The sequence below is a fragment of the Cervus elaphus genome, chromosome 8 (genome assembly GCF_910594005.1).
Source record: "Cervus elaphus chromosome 8, mCerEla1.1, whole genome shotgun sequence".
Lineage (NCBI taxonomy): Eukaryota > Metazoa > Chordata > Mammalia > Artiodactyla > Cervidae > Cervus > Cervus elaphus.
In genome coordinates, this window is record NC_057822.1 from 28,628,455 (window position 1) to 28,651,215 (window position 22,761).

Here is a 22,761-nt window from a genome sequence, read left to right on the forward strand (position 1 = left end):
GAGTGGGACATGACTGAGCGACTTCACTTTTCCCAACATGGCAAAGAGGAGAATGAATGCGGACTCTGGAGATCAGGGCCGAACACTGCCTCTGTCACTCACAGTTCAAGACCTTTGGCAAGAGTTCACCTGTTCTGGGCAACAAGGAGCTCACCTGAAAAAAGGGGAGGTCAGTCTAGAAGTGAATCTTTTAAGTTCCCTTCCATCCTGACAGTCTAGATTTAGGCAAAGCGTTTCAAGGCCACCACTGATAGATGGGCAGGTTTGACATGCACAGCCCTAAAGGAGTGCCAATTGCAGAGAGTACAATGTGACTAACACACTTATTGCATGTATATCTTAAGTGGAATTAGTAGAATCTTCCCATAAACTGACGGATTTTGTACAACCTTGACCCTGTTCCCTGGGAGCTGCTATGACACTGAGACCCTGGAAGCGTTTCGAAGCTCCCTGGGAGTCATGCTTTTCATTTTTGGCAGTTGAGCTGGATCCTTGGGCAAGGGAGTTAGGCAGGGGGCATGTGAGTGTGTGTGTGTGTGTGTGTGTGTGTGTGTGTGTGTGTGTCTGTGCTCAGTCATTCAATCGTGTCTGACTCTTTGCGACCCCACGGACTGTAATCTGCCAGGCTCCTCTCTCCATGGGATTTTCCAGGCAAGAATACTGGAGCGTGTTGCATTTCCTTCTCCAAGGGATCTTCCCAACCCAGGGATTGAAATTGTGTCTCCTGCATTGCAGGCGGATTCTTTATCATTGAGTCACCTGGGAAGCAAGAGGTATCGAAGTGCCATAGCCAACTGCATACTCTAGAAGTAAATCCCTTAGCACCATGCTGGATCTCCAAGCCAGTCCTCTAGAAATGCTAGCTGGTGGGAATTATTGCTCTGGTGGGAATAGAAAACAAACATGGGACAGGACACCTTGGGAGAATCAAGAGTTTGATCAAACTTCTGGGTAGCTTGGCACAGAGCCAGCTTTGCTAGGAAACCAACCCCATTGTTATGGCCAAGGGGATGTGTCTGACATCACACTTTGCAAGTCTCTGTTGAGAAATCAATGACGCATATGTCTTTTCTGGGAAGATGCTCATGGCTATGAAGCTGCTGAAGGAGGGGCCTTAGGTTGGGGCAGTGATGTCTGCACCTCCCTGCACCCCCTCCCCACCCCTACATCTGTCCCACCTTGGGCGGATGAAATGGTCAGGAGGAGACTCCCTGCAAGGCCACCTTGCTTTTGGCTAGAGGCTAGCTAAGGGGAGTTGTGGGGGTCTTAGAGACCAGAAGTGTACAAGGAGAGAGAGAGGAAGGAGAACACATATCTGGAAGGGAAAGAATCATCCTCACAGACAGTTTTAATTCCAACAGGACATGTCTCATCTCCAGTTTGAGCAGATTTGCCCCATGGATTCTGGGTCAATGGGTTTTAAAGTTGAATCTTTTTCTTAATAGCATGACTTTAATAAAATTTATTTTTTATTGAAGTAGTGATGATGTACAAGGTTGTGTTAATTTCTGCTATACAGCAAAGTAACTCAGTTACACACATGTATCTTTTAAAATCTTTTTTTCCATTAAGATTTATCACAGGATATTGAATATAGTACCTTGTGTCCAGTAGGAACTTGTGGTTTATCTGCTGTATATGTAATAGTTTCCATCTACTAACCTCAAACTCCCAGTCCTTCCCTCCCCCACAGTCCCTCCTTTTTGGTAACCACAAGTCTGTGAGTTTTTTTGGTTTTGTAGATAGGTTTATTTTCACCCAACTTTTAGATCCCACATATAAGTGATATCATATAGTATTTGTCTTTCTCTTTCTGACTTACTTCACTTGGTATGATAATCTCTAGGTGTATCGACATTGCTGAAAATGACTTTACTTCGTTCTTTTCCTATGTCTGAATAGTATTACACTGCATATATCACCACACCTTCTTTACCCACTCATCTGTTGACAGACAGGTTGTTTCCATGTCTCAGTTATCGTGAATAGCACTGCTATGAGCATGGTAGCACCCGTATCTTTTTCAATTATAGTTTTGTCTGGGTATGTACCCAGGAGTGGGATTGCTGGATCATATGGTAACTCTACTTTTGGTTTTCTGAGGAACCTCCATACTGTTCTTCATAGTGGCTGCACCAGTTTACATTCTCATCAACATAAACTTGAGTCTTGATCAGACTTACCTTAGCTGCAGATTCCCAGGGGCCCACCTTCACATTCCTTAGGCCTGGGACTGTCACCTTACCTTAACCATAAGCTGAATACCTTCTGTTTGTGCTTTCAGATCCACTCTCTGCCTTTTTCTACCACACTGTATGCCCTGGGATACTGACTTTAGTGGGTTCCCCATACTCTGATTTCTGAGCTTGTCTAATGGGAGCCCTGGTTGGAGATCTGTGGGCAAAACTACAAGTCAGGGCATTTATACTCCTAGCTCTCTTCCTTGGATACTGGGATTGACTCTTGTCAGACAGGCCTTATCATACAGCTTTCCTTCTGGGCTCCTGCAATAGCTCCCCTACCTCACTCCTTAGGCTTAGGGATAGTAACAGCTCCCAGTAGTTACTGGCCTTGGGGTGCTTGCACCATTGCTCATTACTTTCCCCAAATCCTTCCCACACTTTTGTTAAAGCTCTTTGTATTGAGTTCTCACAAGTTTGATGAAACTCTATCTCTTTGCCCAGTCCACTATGCCATCAGGTTCCTGCCAGGATGCTGATCCAGTCTGGGCTTGTCCATAAAGCTGCATTTTAAGCAAACAGCCCATTTTAAACATGGAGAGGGAAATTAGAAATACTGCTCCACTGGACTATAATGCTCCTTAGTTCTTTTTTGGCCCCTTAGTGTTTAACTTATTTGAGATGATAACTTTATCTCAAATGAAAGCATCAACTTAAGGTGATGTTTTTCAAAAAGCAGCTTTATCAGGAAATGAAGTTAAAAAAAAAAAAGACTAATACTGCTCAATGAGAAAATATAAAGGGACAGAAACAGGCACATCGACAAAGTTCAGCTTTTTTGTCCCTAAGGAGGCCTATATCCGTGCTTGCTAGCCCATGGGTCTCATCCATAAACACCAAGCCTCCGTTCCTTCGTTTCTGCAAAAACTCTGATCCAACCAAAGAAATTAGAACAATGCAAAGCCGTATGAATTAATCATGAATACGACTAAAGAGAATAAAGTTCTCTTTAACAAGAACTCCTTTGAACAGCTTGGTGTATTTCCTCCCAGATGTTTTTCTGAACACTTATAAAGCCATATAATTATAATGTTTTTACACAAATGGATAAACTGTTTACTACACATGCTGTTCTACTTTCCTTTTTCATTCAATATGGTTTTTTGAAGACCTTTCCATGTCCATTTATATACAACCAACACTTAGCATCACAGGGTATTGGTTCTAGGAACCCATCCCCTGCTCTTGGGTACCAAAATCCATAGATGTTTGAGTTCTTATATGAAACTTAATTAAATAGCATTGTCTTTGCATATAATCTCTGGGCATACTTTTGTATACTTTAAATTATCTCCAGACTCCTTGTAATACTTAACACAATGTAAATGCTATGAAAATATTTGTTAATGTATGGGACATTCATTTTTTGGCCTTTTGGAACTTTCTGGAATATTTTTTTCAAATGTTTTCAATCCATGGTTGTTTGAATCCACAGATGCAGGACCTGTGAATGTAGAGGGCTGACTGTAACTACATCATTATTTTTTAAGGTTTTTAAAAATAGTTTTATTGAAGTATAATTTGTTTAATATAAAATTCAGCTGCTTTAAGTACACAATATAATTATTTTTAGTAAATTAACAGAGTTATACAACTATTACCACAATCCAGACTTAGAATATTTCCATTGCCCCTAACAGAACCATAGTGTCTGTTTGCAATCATGCCCTGCTCCCACTCCCAGCCCCAGGCAATCACTCATCTGCTTTCTTCCTCTGTAGATTTACCTTTTCCAGACATTTTATGTCAATGGATTTGTACAATATGTGATCTTTTGTTCTGGTTTCTACCACTTAACATCATGTTTGTAACCTTATGTTTAAACAACTGTCATCAGTACAGCCCATGGTATGGATGGACCTTCACAGTTGAACTAGTCACTTCCCTACTGATAGACATTTAGGTTGTTTCTAAGCTTTGCATTTTATAAACAAAGCTGTAACAAATAGCTTGCATACATTTGTCCACTTATGTGGGTATTTCTATAGGGTGCATTTCTGGAAGTGTCATTCCTGGATCACAGGGTATGTACACTGAAGTATGTTTGATCAAATTACCTTCTCAAAAGGTTTCACCTCTTTACTCTCCTAGAAGTAGTGGATGATGATACTGTCTTCTACTCTGCTGAATCTGGACCCCAGAGCAATAGACACCTCCGCCCAACACCTTGTAGGGGCTCCTTGAAATGACTGGAGATGTCCGCTTGTGGTTTTGATGACTTTCTTCATAGCTTTTTCTTTTATTTTTAATGATTGAAAGTATTTTTATTGTGAACAGCTTGCAGAAAACTTATGTTTATAGTTTAAAGAATGAGAGTACAATGAACCCTAGGTGTCCAAGATCTAGGTAAAGAAAATTTGATCAGGACCCTCAAATACCCCAGTGTGCTCCTCTCTGATGGACTGAAACTTCAAAAAGCATAATCCAACCCTTTGTGGTAACCATTCCTTTTTCTCTAGAGTTCTATTCATAGGTAACCTATATTCATGCAAAAGATTTGAATGGAATCCACCTGCAATGTGGGAGACCTGGGTTTGATCTCTGGGGCTGGGAAGATCCCCTGGAGAAGGGAACACTAGTATTCTCATCTGGAGAATTCCAGGGGCAGAGGAGCCTAGTGGGCTGCAGTCCATGGGGGTCACAAAGAGTCCAACGTAATTGAGTGACTTTCACTTTTCACTTTCCTTTTAGTTCAGCTAGAACTACAGTTGCCTTCCTTGAATCATTCCAAGTTAGTGTTGGCCAGAAGCTGCATATTTCATGTGCTGGAAAGTCAGCGCTGCTGTGACGTCACTGGCACTTATCTTCGGCTGCTCTTGCTTTCGTGGTTGGCAGTGGGTCTGCAGCTCTGAGTGCTTCTGAGTGGAGTGTGCTGACCTTTGTCACGCTGTTGTTGTTCTGTCACTAAGTTGTATCTGACTCTTTGTGACCCCATGACTGTAGCCTGCCAGATTCCTCTGTCTATGGGGTTCTTCAGGCAAGAATACTGGAGTGGGTTGCCATTCCTTCTCCAGGGGATCTTCCCGGACTAGGGATCCAACCTGTGTCTCCTGCCTTGGCAGGCAAGTTCTTTACCGCTGAGTCACCTGGGAGGCGACCTTTGTGATGCAGACACCAACCGACACTCAGCAGGCGGGCCATCCACAGCCAGAGCTTGCCACTCATCTTTCAGTCTGTCCTTGCTCCTTGCGCCTTAACGTGCATCTTTCCTTCTCACCTGCCTGTCCTGTCACTTTCACGTCCCAGCACCAGAAGCAAAGTCAACAGCTACTCTAGACTACTGAGCCAGCTCCCAAGTGCTACAGTCAGATCCCTGTAACAAATCCCTTCTCCTTTTCAGAAATTCAGTTCTGCTGTTCTAAGCGAATCTTGTGTGACAGAGCGTGTGTCTCAATAGAAGGTTTAGTTTGGCCTGTCTTTGAACTTCGTATTGGTCTATGATTGCCTCTTAACTGTCCTGCTTGCCGGCATAGAATAGGGTAACCCCAGCTGAGTCTGCTTTCACACCTGTGCCCCAAGCCTCAGGTGGCCCTTACCTCTATCACAGGGTGGAGATTCCAAAGCCTAGTGCCAACACGGAGGAGTCCAGGCACTGAAGATGTAGACTGGCCCTGCGGCGTGACCCGAATGCTCTGAGAAGTTCAGTGTATTTATTTCCTGTTCCTTTGTAAGATGTTTTAAAATTTACCATTAGAAAAGCAAAATATCTGAAAAAATGAAGTGAACTAGGAATTTTCATTCCAATTCCATTACTATTTAGCCATGAGATTTCGGTCAATATGCTTTGCTTGGGCTTCAGGTTCCTCGTTTATGTATTGAAAGAGTCAGCCTCTCCATAGGGAGGGGGGTCTCTAAGTCTCCCCTGTCTTTGGTATTGTGTGATGGTGTGGTTTTCCATGTGCGCCTACATGTGATGTGTTTCAATGTGATTTGCAAACTGGAGGTGCTTCTTTGTATCACCCAAGAGAGGCTGGTGTCTGTCCTAATGTCATGAACGAGGGGATCCCATCTTGCAGAATCTGGGGCGGGATGGTGGTGGAGGAAGACATCATAAACACTGGGGACAGAGGAGAAAGACAGATGGTGTTAGTGTAAGTAGAGGAACATATATCTCTGGAAGCAAGAGGGCCAGCTTAGACTGAGCGGGCAGATCTAGGCAGAAAGCTACTGGGCCCTGACTCAAACCTGGAAACATCAGATGGAAGAAAGAAATCAGCAGGCCTTGGATTTGCCCGGTGCTAGTGATGGCTTGGTGGGTTGATTATTTACGCCAAGAGAGTCTTTACTTGTGTGTGAGAGTGTGAGTAAGATTCAGGGCTAAGTATTAACAGTTCACATAAGTCCAGCTCAGTCTCCATGTCATTGCTTCTGGGCTTATTTTATCCTCTTGTTTTCCTTGGAGAACCATGTTTCCTCCAGCCCTGGTTCCAGGACGAAAGAGCAGAGTTCCTGGAACCAGGGTGGCCTCCTCCCACCAACAGTCATCACAGGGAGCTGCCCACTTAGTCCACCTTGTCCAGTTAGGACACCACTGGTTCCTCCAGTAACTCGGGGCTTTGGTAAAGACACATTCCCTTGCCTTTCCCTCTTGCTGAATCAGAAGCTGTTCTGAAGGCTCAGCCAGAACAGCTAAGTCGTGCTTGATCCTGAGTTCAGCCCAGTACCTGGCAGAGTGAGCTTGGAACGGAGGGGTTATTGTTGGTGAATTAATCCTGCTTGCTGACTGCGAAAGGAAAAGCACGTTCCTGAGTTAGGAGTGGTGGTTACCTGTCCCTTGAGCACTTCAGCTCAGAGGTTTGTTTCTGCCTTGCTGGAGAGGCCTTGTGCCATAGCCAAGGCCACTCTCTCCTCCGTTTAATGGTCAGAGAGTTGTTAACGTGAAAGGGATCAGAACCTGGTAAAAGTGTGGTTTAGTTCCCCTTGCTTCCTTACTGGCTTAGCAGGCTGCTTGGAGCCAGAGCCCCTCCCACCCAAGACCTTTCAGAGTCAAGCCCTGTGAACAGGGGCTGTGGCAGTGTGAGGCTCAGTCTGTTTTGATTGCTGCTTTACCCAAAGCTCTGGAACAGTAGGCTCTTAATACCGTTGAAGAAATGAGTTCAATTGTTTGTTTTGTCTGGGTGACATAGTCATTTTCCCGTTCTGCATGAGTGTGGCGTTTTGTCAAACCTGAATGATGGGTGTGTATGTGTGTGTTTTGGGTGGGAGAGAGGAGAGAGTGAAGGGGAACTCAAAGTGGGAGTCGATGGCTGACCTCAGGAGAGCCCTCTGACTTTCGGCTACCCAATCCAGCTGATTTGGTAGACTTTCTAGGCAGTTCTAAGTCCCACCCTTGACACTGTTGACTACTGTTTCACCCAAGGAGATAAGACGCACAAGAAGATCCCAGGATACGTTTCCTTCTGTAATATGTGTTCAGCAGCTGGAGGCTTGGGCTGGGGAAGAAGAAGGAGGAAGTACCAGTCTCCATCTTGATTTTAGACCTTCTCTCCATGTACCCCATAAACAGCAAAAGGATTTATTTATTATAAAGACCCTCATTGAGGACCTCTGCTTACCCTTGCCCGACCTCTCTGTAGCACTTGGGATGCTTTTTGTTGCAAGTAATGAAATACCCAACTAAAAGTAATTTACACAAAATAGACATTTAATTATCTCACTTGAGAAGTTATAGGTAGGTGGTTCCAGCGTATCAGGTTTGCCTTTTTAGAACTAGATTTTTTTGTTTGTTTGTTTTTGATTGTGGCAAAATATACTAACATAAAATTTACCATTTTACCCTTTTTAAAATGTACAGCTTAGTGGCATTAAGTACATCCATGTTGTTGTTCAATGATCACCATTGTCCATCTCCAGAACCTTTACATCATCCCAAACTGAATCCTGGGCCCATTAAAGAATAATTCCCCACATTTCCCTTTTCCCTAGCCTCTGGTGTCTACGAAAGTCACTATTTTAGGTACTTCATATAACGGGAAACATAATATTTGTGTCTGGCTTTGACACACAAAAGTTTTAAACTTCGATGCAGTCCAATTAAACTATTTTTTCTTTGGTTAATTGTGCTTTTGGCATCATATCCAAGAAATCATTGCCAAATTCAACAACATGAAGCTTTCCCTCTATGGTTTCTTCTAAGAGTTTTATAGTTGTGGCTCTCATTTGAGGTCTTCGATCCATTTTGAGTTAATTTTTGTGCATGATGTAAGGTAAAGGTCCATTTCCATTCTGTGCACGTGGATATCTAATTTTCCCAGCACAGTTTGTTGAAGGACTGTCCTTTTCCCATTGAATAGTCTTGGCATCCTTGTTAAAAATCATTTGACTATTTATGGTGGGTTTACTTTGGGCTCTTTATTATCAGGTTCTTTTTATTGTTTGACTCCATCAGCCTAAGTGTGTTGGGTATACTTTTTGCCTCATTGTTACAAAGTGGCTGCCTCAACAGAACATATCCTACAACCATGTTCAAAGTCAAGAACCAAGCATATGTCACTCTCTCTCTTTCAAATCAGGAATATTTCCCAGGTATCTCCTGGTCCCAGCAGACTTCCTCTTAGAAAATGATGCACTGAAACCAGTTTGTACCAGATGGTGAAAGTTGATTATTACATTTTCTAGATTTTGTGAGCTCATTGCTAAATACCATCACCCTTGAAATTGGTTATGGTGGGAGTATTTACATACACCATGGCACATGGCAAATGCTACAAATTAAGATTTTTTCTCCCCAAGAGAGTGGTTTACCAGCACACTATTGCTTTTAAGTTTTACAAATCAGAACAAGATGATATGGCCACTCCTGTCTTAAGGGAATCTTGGAAAGAGAGTGTCTGTCATTTTCAGCCTCTCTCAAGGGAAGGAGACTTTGCTGGCCGACAAGGAAAGGGAGAGCTAGGCAAGTAACCAACGTTTTACATTAATGGTTCCCAATAGTGGGAACCTTTTGTAATCACTGAAAAGAATATCTTCAAAGGATGTCTGCCAGAAGATAGAGCACTGTGGGCTCAGTGGTAGGATGCACCAAGCTCTATCAGTTGACATGGCAATTACAGCAAGAGGCGGGGCCCAGGACAGGCTGTCTTATCCATGTGATGGGGGCCTAAGAGGGACATGGCCTCAGCAACTTCCTGTTGCCACAGTGGGGAGCTGCCCTGACACGGGACTGTGCCTGGCCAGAGGACATGGGGCTTGGGATGATGCTGAGGGGAAGCGAGGAGCCCACTGAGGGGTCTCAGAGGGTAGTAGACGTGTTCCCTGAAGAAGAGCCAACAAAGGAAGGCCTGCCGTCCTTGGCCAAGAACTCCTTGCTGATCAGGCCATGGATGGCCATGATCTTGAGGAGTCCATGGCGAAACTTCTGGCCAATGAAGACGTAGATGAGAGGATTGAGGCAGCTGTGCAGGAAGCCCAGGATCTCGGTGGCGTCCAGGGCCCGGCCAATGTCATTGCGGCGCTGACAGGTCTCGGGGATCACCTGGAGCCTCATGAGGGTGTCCATGACCAGGACCAGGTTGTAGGGCAGCCAGCAGAGCAGGAAGACGAGCACGACCGCAAAGATGACCCGCATGGCCCGGTGCTTCTGCCCCATCTGGGCTGAAAACAGCGTGCGCAGGGTGAGTCCGTAGCAGAACAGCATGACCAGCAGGGGCAGGAGGAAGCCAAAGGTCTGGGGCAGGACCCTCATCACCATCCGCCATTTCGTTGTATTGGCACCCAGGTCCTCGTAGCAGACTGCACTGGAATAGGGTGGGTGGATGGTCCTGCGGAAGATGAAGATGGGCAGGGCCAGGATCACAGATAGGGCCCAGATGCCTAAACATATGAACTTGACCCAGTGGCGCTTCTGGGTCAGCGTGCGTGTGGCATGGACAATGGCCAGGTAGCGGTCCATGCTGATGCAGGCCAGCAGTAGAATACCACTGTAGAAGTTGACTTCCTTCAGGAGTGAGACCACCTTGCACAGGGGTGTGCCGAAGATCCAGCCCTTTGCCTTGGAGGCGGCCCAGATAGGCAAGGTCATGGCGAAGAGCAGGTCAGCCATGGCCAGGTTCAGCAGGTAGACATCAGTGACAGAGCGACCGACCCGGCTGTATAAGATGACCAGCATCACCAGGGAGTTTCCCAGGAGGCTTAGCAGGAAGACCAGGGCATAGATGACGACCACAGCATGCTTATTGATATCCAGAGATTCTGGTCGACATGGGGAAGAGTCTGGTAGAATAGAGGGCAGGTCAGTATTGTAACTGTAATTGCCAAAATCTTCATCGCTGTAATTATCCCAGCTAAATGCTTCCATATTTGAAGCATATTTTGTTTCAGCCTAAAGAAGAGAGATCAGGGTTACTGCACAGTAAAATCTCCCCAGATTGAAGCCCAACAGCTTGTACATTTCAGATGGAATTCTTTGTGTTAGCTTGTATATTACACGGAAGTAACTTTCACTTAGAGGAGTCACTAAAGTTCTAAGGTTTTGGAGACACATTTAGAAAGAATGATTTCACAAAAAGCATGTAGTTTCTTTCAGCGTCAGAGAGGTTCTCATCACTTTCCATGACATTGCCCAAACCAATGTTGAAACTTCCCCCTGTAATCCCTACAGAACATGCTGTCTTGGATCCTTGGTGGTAAGCACTTGACTGTTGAAGCTGATTTTATTTTATTTTCTTTCCATTTATTTTTATTAGTTGGAGGCTAATTACTTTACAATATTGTAGTGGTTTTTGCCATACACTGACATGAATCAGTCATGGATTTCCATGTGTTCCCCATCCCAATCCCCCCTCCCACCTCCCTCCCCATCCCATCCCTCTGGGTCTTCCCAGTGCACCAGACCTGAGCACTTGTCTCATGCATCCAACCTGGGCTGGTGATCTGTTTCACCCTTGATAGTATACTTGTTTCAATGCTGTTCTCTCAGAACATCCCACCCTCGCCTTCTCCCACAGAGTCTAAAAGTCTGTTCTGTACATCTGTGTCTTTTTTTCTGTTTTGCATATAGGGTTATCGTTACCATCTTTTTAAATTCCATATATATGTGTTAGTATACTGTATTGGTCTTTATCTTTCTGGCTTACTTCACTCTGTATAATGGGCTCCAGTTTCATCCATCTCATTAGAACTGATTCAAATGAATTCTTTTTAATGGCTGAGTAATATTCCATAGTGTATATGTACCACAGCTTGAAGCTGATTTTAATGTCAGAAACAGGAGGTACTACTCATTTTTCAATCTGGGGAATTAAGCAGGCAATCTAAATGGGTTAGATCCCTAGAAAAAGATCAAAACTTGACTATAAAGCTAAGAGATGAATTCTTTTGTCCAACTTTCTGAAAGTTACTTTGGAAGAACTGCTCTGGTTGTTGGTGTGAATGTAAATTGGTATAGCCACTATGGAGAACAGTATGCAGGTTCCTTAAAAAGCTAAAAATGGAGCTACCATATGACCCTGAAATCCCACTTCTGGGCATGTATCTGGAGAAAAACATGATCCGAAAGGATACACGCACCCCAGTGTTCATTGTGGGACAGTTTATAATTGCTAAGACATGGAAGCAACTTAAATGTCCACCCACAGAGGAATGGATAAAGAAGTTGTGGTACATATATACAATGGAATATTACCTAAAGCCATTAAAAAGAATGAAATAATGCCATTTGCAAGAACATGAATGGACCTAGAGAGTGTCATACTGAGTAAAACAAGTCAGACAGAGAAGGAAAAATATCATATGATATCCCTTATATGTAGAAACAAAAATAAATGATATAAATGAACTTACTTACAAAAGAGTAAGAGACTCACAGACTTAGAAAATGAACTTATGGTTGCCAGGGTGGCGGGGAAGGGATAGTTAGGGACTTTCAGAAGGTCATATACACACACTGCTATATTTAAAATGGATAACCAACAGGGACCTACTGTATAGCACATGGAACTCTGCTCAATGTGGCAGCCTGGATGGGAGGGGAGTTTGGGGGAGAATGAATACACATGTATGTATGGCTGAGTTTCTTCTCTGTTCACTGAAACTATCACGGCATTATTAATCAGCTATTACCCCAATACAAAGTAAAAAGTTTAAAGTTTGGAAAAAAATAAAACAAAATGTTCTGGAAAAGCAATCTGAGTGGTAGCAGCATAGGCTTTCAGCATGCTCAAGCTAAAAGGAAATTGTACCACCCAGAGTTTTTCTTTTGATGTGGGAGGCTTCCTCTGGGAACACTTGTGTAGTTTGAAAAAATATATTAAAAATCATAAGCAGGTGAATGATTGATTTTCCCACATGGGTGGAAATGTAATGGATTGTCTTAGGAGCTCTGAGCAGGCATATTCTGCCATGCAGGGGTGAGCAGAGAAAGGTAGTATGTTCCCAGCATAAGGAGGAGGGCCAGCAGGAAGCAGAGAAGGCAGGTGGAGACATATGATCCTTGTTTGGGTGGCTTTCCAGTCCTGATGGAGATCCTTCCTGTGTTGCTCCGGATGCCTTCTTCCAAACCTGCCTCTCCAGCAACCCCCAACCCCACCGCAGACTATCCCTAGCTAACTTCTGTGGGCTCTGCCCTTGTTATGGGGGTAGCAGAGAACCTGCTGCAGGGGGAAGCTGCAGCCACTCTGGAATATTATCCCAGTTTTCCAAAAGGAAATAAACTAAAGTGACCAGCTACTGAATTAGCTTCCTTTTGAACCACAAACTGTATCACTATCATGTCCTTTCTTTGTAACAAGATATGGCCATCCTGTGTCTCTATGCCAGTCTGTAACCCACCTCAACATGGTACCCAGTGTTAAAGAGACGAACATAAAATAAGAAGGCTCAGGAACTACCTTATACTCACTAGCATGATCATAGTAAGGACTATAATGATGGTGATGGGATGTGGAGAAGTTGGACCCTTTATATACTGCTGGTGGAAATATAAAATGGTACAGTTGCTTTGGAAAACAGCTGTTAAGAAAGCTAAACACTGAGTTACCATATGATCCAGCAATTCCACTCCTATTATGCTCAAGAGAATTGAAAGCATATATTCCCCACAAAAACTTGTATGTGAATCTTCTCAGCAGCATGCAGCCAAAAAGTGGAAATAATTCAAATGTCGATCAACTGATAAATGGATATGCAAATGGTGGTATACAGGTACAAGGAATATTAATCAATCATAAAAAGTAATGAAGAACTGATACAGGCTACAACATGGGTGAACCTTGAAAACGTTATTCTAAGTGAAAACAGCCAGAGACAAAAGACTTCATGAATTTATTCTCATGACTGCATGGCCGCTGCCTAGCATCATGAGAGAGTATCTTATTGTACATTGCATGCTTGGGAAAAGATCAAAATTCAAAGAACAGTTTCTAGCTAAGGTGTATCACTTTTGCAGCATTGCAAAGATGAAAAATTATTAGTTGAACCATTGTAAGCTGGGGACTGTCTGTATACAAAACCCCGCTGAATTGTATACTGTAAATGGGTGAATTTTATCATGTGTGGATTATATCTCAAATACAACAGATGAATCAAAGGTGCGTAGAAAAGAATGTGTATGTGTGTGTAACAGAGTAACTTTGCTAAACAGCAGAGATTGGCACAACATTATAAATCAATTATGCTTCAATAAAAAAGAAAAAAGGTGTATTGGGCTTCCCTGGTGGCTCAGTGATAAAGGATCTGCCTGCCAATGCAGGAGATGTGGGTTCAATCCCTGGGTTGGGAAGATCCCCTGGAGAAGGAAATGGCAACCCACTCCAGTATTCTTGCCTGGGAAATCCCATGGACAGAGGAGTCTGGCGGGCTACAGTCCATGGGGGTCTCAAGAGTTGGACACGATTTAGCTAATAAACAACAACAACACCATAGGTGTAAAAGAAATAGAAATATTAAATCAGTAATATCATCCTCCTCCTCATCAACATGAAAGTCCTAGGAAGCTTTCCTCTTTAGCAGAAGAAACTGTTACTGTCAAGCATACATAGCAACGAAAAAGGAAGAATGAGGTTAGGAGAAAGTAGAAAAACAATGCCTCTTTCCTCTAGAGTGAAAGAATTCTTAACTTTCACTTTCCTGAGATGGTATCCCTCCGCTAAGTGATTGGGGCCAGATAAATTGCCTTCTCAGAACACAGAGATCACAAATAGAGCCGAATAAGTCAGTTCATGAACCTAAAAGATGTGATGATAAAGATGGGGCCCTGCCTGGCCAGGAGACAGGGACAGTAGTGAGAGAGGTGACTAGTATAGCTGGCTCAGCCAGTGTTGCTTGCAAAACCTGCGAGAAACCACTGACTCTGCCATCCCAAGGTCAAGACCAAGTTTTCTCAGAAGCCCGGAGTAATGAAATCACAAAGTGGGTCACTTCTGGGAGCTGATGATCAGAGATACTCTTCAGGGAACACATGACCTAAGAGAAGACCCACCTTTGAGAGTGGTGACGGATGCAGAGAGCGTGTGCCCTTAGAGGGGAGAACCCAACATTTACAAGCAACAGCTGACAGAAGGCAGAGGTGGGGCAGCCACAGAAACTGCCTCTCTCAGAAGCAGTATCAACAGCCAAGCATGTGTCACAGTCAAGTCCTCATTCCGGATAATCCAGTGTTCAACCGTGCAGGAGATGGGCTGGAGGTGTATGGGCGAGCTCCCATTCCTAGACACGAAGGCTCAGCCTCAGGGACCAGGGGGTGACCACGCAAGTCAGGACAGAAGGTAGAGAACTCAGAAATGGGAACCAGGCCAGGGCAATGACCTCCAGCCACGGGAGGCTGGGGGAGGGGAATGTTTTGTTGTTGTTTGTTTGTTTTTTAGTTTACCGGTCTCTGGTGAGGCTGTTTGACAGTTGAAGGGAGAAGCATATTTGAGATCCGATTTGTGCCTTGCAGGTACATGGTCTTGCTCGGCAGTTACAGACAGACAGGCATAGCAAGGCTCAGAAACCAGCTTTTGGTCACAGAGCCTCTCAGTGCTGCGGCCAGAATTGCAACTAGGTGTAAATGACTTCACATGCTATTTTCAGTCCACAGATCTGCTTCTTTAAAAAAAAAAAAATCACAACTCAATGTATCAAATACAGTGGTGGACTTCTCTGGGGGTCCAGTGGTTAAGAACCCACCAGCCAATGCAGGGAACGCAGGTTCGATCCCTAGTCCAGGAAGATCCCACATGCCCTTCAGCAACTAACTAAGCCTGTGCGTCACAGCTATTGAAGCCCGTGAGCCTACAGCCCGTGCTCTGCATCAAGAGTAGCCACCGCAATGGAAAGCTCCTGCAACTAGAGAACAGCCCCCACTCGCTACAACCCAGTGCAGCCAACAATGAAAATAAATAAATGAATTTGCAAAAAAGCATAGTTGTAAAATGATTTCTTGAGATATCCTGAATTTAACCTGGCTATAGTTCCCTCCGATTGTTTGATGTTTCGTGCATTGCTTTCTTTGCTATTCCTTAGACCCAGGATGAAAAAAACAACCTTCACAGGAAATAATAAACCAAATGTCCTTGAATTCACTGGCTTCCTGCTGGTAGCCACCCAATTATGTCCTTGGTAACCAAACAGGACAGTCCCTCACTGAGTGAAACCGCCAGCCCCCTAGTGACTCCATGGAAAGCATGATTCTAATTTATTTCACAAAAGTTTTATACTTAGAAGAGCCCAAATACTTAAGGCAATCTTTTTAACAGCAGCAACACAATAATAACGCAACAAAGTCCAGGTTGTTTGAATACAATTCCAGTATTCTTTCTAGAAATAGAATCTACACATATTTGGGTTTAATATGGGGAAGGAGGGCCTCACTAGGATCTGGCTCAGACTCAATTATAGCCAAGGCAGGGAGAGCTGGCTGGGAGCAGGAAGAGAAGAGGGTGGGCAGTGAGTTGCCCTAGGTGCTTGTTGGAGCGAGGGGTATGGAAGAGGAACAGAGGCTCTCCCTTTGAGGACAGTGTGGTCTAAGGAGAGAATGGAGAGACTGAGAGGTGTGGGGATAGATGGAGGGGGAAAATGGAGCCTGGGTGTCAAGGGGGACAGAGAACAGAGAGGTGTCTGGAAGGTTGGAGGGGTGGGTGTTTCAAGACTTACCATGATTCTGGGCTTGTCACCTGTGGGACACCTCCAGGAAAGGCAGATGTGTCTGACTGAAGAAAGGGCGGCGGTGCTGAGAACACAGTGAGGAAGTAAGTGGTGGATTATATTGCTCAATTCTGGGGTGGAGCCCCTGAGGGTGCGGGATGCTTCTGATAGTTTGAATAATTAATTCCCAGGTCAGCTCTTTGACAACTAGTCGTCATTTTATGAACTGGAAGAGTTCATTTTGGGAAGGGGTTTCCTAGCCAATCTTTCTATTTCCCAGATGAAGAAACTGAGGCCCACCCAAAGGAAGTAGTTGGCCCGGCATGGCACAGATTTCTCGTCTTTGCCTTGAGCTCAGCAGCCCTGAGCTCTTTCAGCTGCTCTGCCTGTTTCTCCCTGCATTCCAGCTGTGTCGGGCTTCCCATGCTTCCCACCCAGCAGTTCTATGGCTCTTCAACATGTTTCCCATCTTAAAGGGAACAGCTCTTGAAGGCACCAGGAATGGAGCTTTAGCCTTTGGCACGTCTGGTGGTTTTCTTCCCTGGCCTCTCATCTCCACCCCACACACCCCCGGTGTTCTTAAATCCTCATAAATTCCTTCTCCACACCACGCCCCTTTGAGAACTTCCACCCCCACATGGGTGCCCCATTCACCTCTTCTTGTCTTTCACCTCACTCCCCAGTCATCCTCTCTGACCATGCTCATCTCTTAGGGCATTGCTATTTTTTCTTGGTTTGTCCACTTGGAATTGGGTCAGTAGTAGCTACTAACTTTGGAACTGAGACCATCTCATTTGGAAAGAAAGACATTTGGTAAGGGTTAAAATCCCACCCAAGTTCAAATACATTTTTGAAAACAGATGACACCAAGCATATGTTTTGTCGCATTTGCTATTGATAACAACTGGAAGGATAAATTCAGGTGGAGCTGTGAACCTTAATTCACCACACCCTCCCAAGTCCTTACCCTTACAGTGATTGATACCCCAGGCCCTCTGGTACTTGTTATCCTGGCCTCTTGCCCCAGGCATCCCAGGGCCCACAGGGTACTCAGAGCCTGTGGAAAACTCATCTTAACTGCCTACCCCTAGGAAAGAACCTTTGAGTATTTTAACCATTCAGCAAACATTCCCTGTCACCTTTAATTTACTATGCTGGAGAACCCAGAGACTCCTGGTCAGGTGATGGTAAACCCAGACAGAGACCCAGGACCTGTGGAGAGAGGCCGTGAGTGCAGCAGTGAAGAACTCTGCTAGCCTAGCTGCTCTGGACAAGCAACTTTTCCTTTCAGATTTTCAGTTTGCTCATCTGTAAAATGAGACTCATTTCAGGCTCAGTGGTAGACTCTGACTCACCAGGTTGAGCTGAGGTTGAAAGGAAGCATTACCTATAAAACACTTAAGACACATATAAAGCACAGGGCTGGCATTTACTACTGGTATTATTATTACTGAAATAGTTGATCATCTAAAAGCACGGGGTCTTTCCCGCTACATTGCCAAGCAAGAGAAGGCAGAGGGTCTGCTTTCCGGGCTGACTTCCAGGTAGATCTTAATTTGTTTTAACCTGAAATAACAGTCGTCACTTTAGCTCTAATGATGCGTGCCTGTGAGGGCCTAGCATCCAAGAAAAGTGCTTTTCAGAATCTGTATAATTTAATCTTCACAACAGCTGCGTGAGATGTGCATTTTCTGAATGAGGAAACCGAGACTGTGAAGTTAGGCAACTTACCTAGAGTGACGCAGATGAACTGAGTTTTAAGCAGTTTTTAAGACTTTTTTTTTAAACCTGACCTCAAATCTGGCATTCTGTCCACGCAATGAGGGAGTGGATCCCAGCCTTAGGTTTCTGAGCTCCTGTAAGTACCTCTCTGTTCCAGACAACTGGATGTAGAAAGGAGAGTCCAGATCTGACATTTCCCAACCAGTCTACTTCTTTCTTTTTTTCTTTTTGCCATACCGTGAGATTGTGGAATTTTAGTTTCCTGACCAGGAATTGAACCCAGGCCCTCAGCAATGAGAGCATGGAGTGCTAACCACTGAGCTGCCAGGGAATTCCCAGAGAAGCAGCCTACTTCTCAATTTTCATTAGACTGATTTCATTTCCACTGAGCCCACCGCAGGCCTACAGATGGTGGGGTGAATTCAGAACTGTTTTCCAGACCTGGTTCTGCTGTTAATGATCAGGGTGAGCTTGGACAAGTCATTTCTCTCTGGGCCTCCATGTGGTCCCCTGGAAAACGAGGAGGTTAGTCACATATGGCTACTTAAAATTAAATTAATTAAAATAAATTAAAAATTTAGTTTTTCATTTCAAGTGTTCAGTGGCCACATGTGACTCAGCTCAGTTCAGTCGCTCAGTTGTGTCCGACTCTTTGTGACCCCATGAACTGCAGCACGCCAGGCCTCCTTGTCCATCACCAACTCCCGGAGTCCACCCAAACCCATGTCCATTGAGTTGGTGATGCCATCCAACCATCTCATCCTCTGTCATCCCCTTTTCCTCCTGCCCTCAATCTTTCCCAGCATCTGGGTCTTTTCAAATGAGTCAGCTCTTTGCATCAGGTGCCCAAAGTATTGGAATTTCAGCTTCAACATCAGTCCTTCCAATGAACACCCAGGACTGATCTCCTTTAGGATGGACTGGTTGGATCTCCTTGCAGTCCAAGGGACTCTCAAGAATCTTCTCCAACACCACAGTTCAAAAGCATCAATTCTCCGGTGTTCAGCTTTCTTTCTAGTCTAACTCTCACATCCATACATGACCACTGGAAAAACCATAGTCTTGACTAGACAGATCTTTGTTGACAAAGTAATGTCTCTGCTTTTGCTACTATATTGGATTGTGCAGATGTCCTGTAGGACATTTCTATTACTGTAGGAGGTTCATTTGTACTGAGCTGCCTTAGTGAAGACTCAAATATTTTGTTTCTGCAATTCATCACTTCAGTTCCCAGGGGACTCACAGGAAGAGACTGAAGTTTCCAAGTTCTTTCTATCAGAATATGTCCTCAGCTGCCCGAAGGCCAAACTGCTCACCCACCTGGTGTTGTCGCTACTGCTGCTGCTATTGGAATAGCCACCGATGCCTCCATGGTGACCCAGGTCTTGGTAGCTGTCAGGGATGTTAGACAGGAGAAAGCAGCTTCTGTGTGGAAACTTCTGACCCAGGGCTGCCGAGGGGGAAGTTGAGGAGGCCTACCAGGGGAGGTGTCCCCAGAGAGGATCAACGAGGTCTGTCCTGGGACTCTGACTGCAGGTCAATGCTCTATCCAGCAATTCTGTAATAGCACTGGGACGTTTCACACCTTCCTGGCTAATGGTTTCTAGAGGAGTCTGAAGGTGGTGGTTTGCCTAGTCCATCTCTGTCTCATTTTCAAAATATGCCTTCTTCTTTACAAGGGAGATGCAAGCAACCCCAGCGCCCAGCTGACACATGTGCTGAATTTATGTGTACACTTTCTTCCTTCCTTTTAGGGGCATGATGAGAAGTACCCTTTCTTCTCCTTCTTTTGAATTCCTGCACCTGCCCATGGGATCCACTGCCTCTCATAATCTTGAGGGTCTTGCCTCCTGTTCCCTCTGCCTCTCTTTCCTGGAACCACCTCTTTTCCTGAACTTGCATATGTCTTTCTCCCCCTTTCTGACTTCTAGGACTCCTTCAGCTGCTTCTCCCCCTGGGAGAAGTATTTGCCTCCATTTCAAAGGCAAACTTCTTGAAAACACAGCGAGCAGCTGCTGTATCCACTTCATCAACTTCTTGTTCACTGCTCAACCTACTGCAACCAGCTTCCTTCCCACTGTGCTGCGGAAACAGCTTTTGCCAAGGTTCCCAATAACCTAGAGTTGCTAAACCCAGTAAACCCTTCTCTTAAATAAAGCTGTTTTAATATTATAAAAATAAAATGGGCGTATTGTAACAAATACAGGTGATGCAAGAGCATGTAAAGTGAGATTGGATTCCTTTCCATCCCTCTGTTCACCTGTATCTTGTGTAAAGGTGTATCACCTGTATCTTTCTGGACTTTTCCCCATGCATAGTTAAAATAGTGTTAAACTAGTTATATTGTTTTTCACTTTAACAAAGTATCATGTTCCTATTTCACATCAGTCCATATAGATCCATCTTATTCTTTTCAGTGATGACATCATGGTCCATGGCAAGGATGTAACATGATTTATTTGGTAATTACCTTATAGATGAATGAAGCCCTCGTGACACAGTGGTAAAAAAAAATCTGCCTGCAATGCAGGAGACCTGGGTTCGATCCCTGGGTCAGGAAGATCTCCTGGAGAAGGAAATGGAAACCCACTCCAGGATTCTTTCCTGGAGAATTCCATGGACAGAGGAGCCTGTCAGGGGTTGCAGAGTCAGATATGACTGAGCTACTAACACTTATAGGTAAATATTTAGGTTCATTATTATGAGTATCTTTGGATGTAGGTCTTTGGGAATTTGTATGTTTCAGTAGCTTAAGTACAATTTTCCTGGGTCATAACTGTGCATGTTTAAATGTTCATAAATACTTCTCATCGTTCCTCAAAAGACTGTTCCAGTGTGCTCTCCTATTATCATGCACTCTCCTATTACCTACTAACAGGTCCTATATAAGGACCTGTTACCCTATCCACTCATACTGTCTCATAATTGTCAATTATGGTAAAATATTTTCTCCCAACCTGCTGTATGCTTTTAAACTTTATTTATGGTGAAATGGATACTGTTCAAGTCTTATCTGATCTCTGCAACATTTCACCCCACCGACTCCATTCTTCTTTTATTTCTCTGAGAAACTCTTTTGGTCTCATTTGTTGCTTTGTTTCTTGATTCATTCCTCAAATATGGATGTTCCTTGGACTCCACCTTGGTCCCTGTCTCTCCCTGCTCTCCCTAAACCAGCCCACCTACCTCCTTGGCTTCAGCCCCTATCCAGTCTGGGTCAGTGTCTCCCACACCTATAGTTCTCAGCTTCTCTTCTAAGCTTCTCTTCTAAGCTTCTCTCTAAGCTCAAATTCTTACATGTAACCACTTCCTGAAATCTACCCTGAGGTCCCACAGATGCTGCAAACTCAACATGTAGAAAACTGATCTCTGGAGAAATGGCAACCCACTCCAGTATTCTTGCCTGAGAAATCTCATGGACAGAGGAGCCTGGTGGGCTATGCAGTCCATGGCATCGCAGAGTCGGACACAACTTAGCAACTGAACAATACCACACAAGCAGGCACATTGTAATTTAGGGAAATAGTTTTTGATGGAAATATGGCATAAAATGGAGAGTGAAGTGACCTAGCAATATGGAATACAGGGTTTTGTAAGAAATTAACATTTGTGTATAGAATAATAGTTGCAAATATTCAAACAATAAAGTCCGTGGCTAAAGGAAAAAAAAAAAAACAACTGGTCTCTGAATTCCCTGACATTGGTGCCCCCGCTCCTTAATGGGGGAACGGGCATGCCCCTCAGGCTCACCTTGCTCCTCCTCTCTACCAAGGCCATCTCTCTGACATCTTTCTGTATTATCTCCTCCTCAATGTCTTCATTGATGATGTTAGGCCCTGCTTTATTCTCTCGCCTAAGCTACTGGATTCATCGTGGGACGCCTCTGAATTTCAGAGCAAATTTGTCTGAGTTAGGATCCCAGCAATGTCAGTGGCTGTAGACCTTGGGCAAGTTGTTGTGTCCTACTGGCCTCAGTTTCATCATCTGTGAAATGGGGATAATTAGAGCACTTACCACATAGGGTTTTCATGTGAATTAAATGAGTCTATATTTACAAAACATTTAGAATGGCGCTTGGCACTGTTGGTTCCTGCTGCTGCTGCTACCACCATGACCAAATCACTAGTTTCATAATTGTTCTCTGCCTTAAGTCTTCCCCCCTCAATCCATCCTCCACTCTCTGTCAGAACCATTTGCCTCAAATGTGAGTTTGATCACCTTCTTTCCCTCTTACAACCCTTCAGGGACCCCTGTTGCCCTCAGTCAGTGTCAAATTCCTGACCTGGGCACCTGGTGCCCCTGCCTCTGATGCTTCTCCTGCCTTATTTCTAGCCATGCCCTCTGGAATACTTAACTCTGGCCACAGGGAACAACTCGCAGTTCCCCCACTACGGCTGCTCTGGTTCCTCTTGGGCTTTGGCACACAGTTCCTGTTCCCTCTTCCCCACCTTCCTGGGCCGGCCAGCCTTCTCTCCTTTCCAGTTCAGCCCTGATGTCACCTCCACGCTCTGCCACCCCTCTCTGCGCTTCTCTGAATCCCCGGGCTTACCTCTACAATGGCATCAATTTCAGGGATTTATGATCATCAGTTTGACTGCTTCCTCCTCCACGCTGCGAGGTTCTTGAAAGAAGGATTTATATGTATATGAAATTTTGTCTCCCCAAAGCTATCCCACACAGTTTGGCACATCTAGGTGCTTGATATCGTTTTGTTGAGCACCGAATAAACTGACAGAGT

The 22,761-nt window shown here is 44.4% G+C and overlaps 1 protein-coding gene across 2 annotated transcripts; it reads right to left on the reverse strand.

Moving 5' to 3' along the window:
* Nucleotides 1–7,863: 7,863 nt before the first annotated feature.
* Nucleotides 7,864–22,644, reverse strand: LOC122698700 (C-X-C chemokine receptor type 2). Of its 2 annotated transcripts, none has more exons than XM_043910085.1 (3): nt 22,573–22,644; nt 16,311–16,386; nt 7,864–10,560 (listed from the first exon to the last, which is right to left on the reverse strand). In XM_043910085.1, exons 2-3 carry the CDS (start codon nt 16,311–16,313, stop codon nt 9,472–9,474), a joined length of 1,092 nt encoding a protein of 363 aa, XP_043766020.1. In that variant the 5' UTR covers nt 16,314–16,386; nt 22,573–22,644; the 3' UTR covers nt 7,864–9,471. The 2 variants fall into 2 exon arrangements, with proteins under 2 accessions (XP_043766020.1, XP_043766022.1); XM_043910087.1 differs by having other exon boundaries at nt 7,864–10,451; nt 22,573–22,629.
* Between the last annotated feature and the right edge of the window lie 117 nt (nt 22,645–22,761).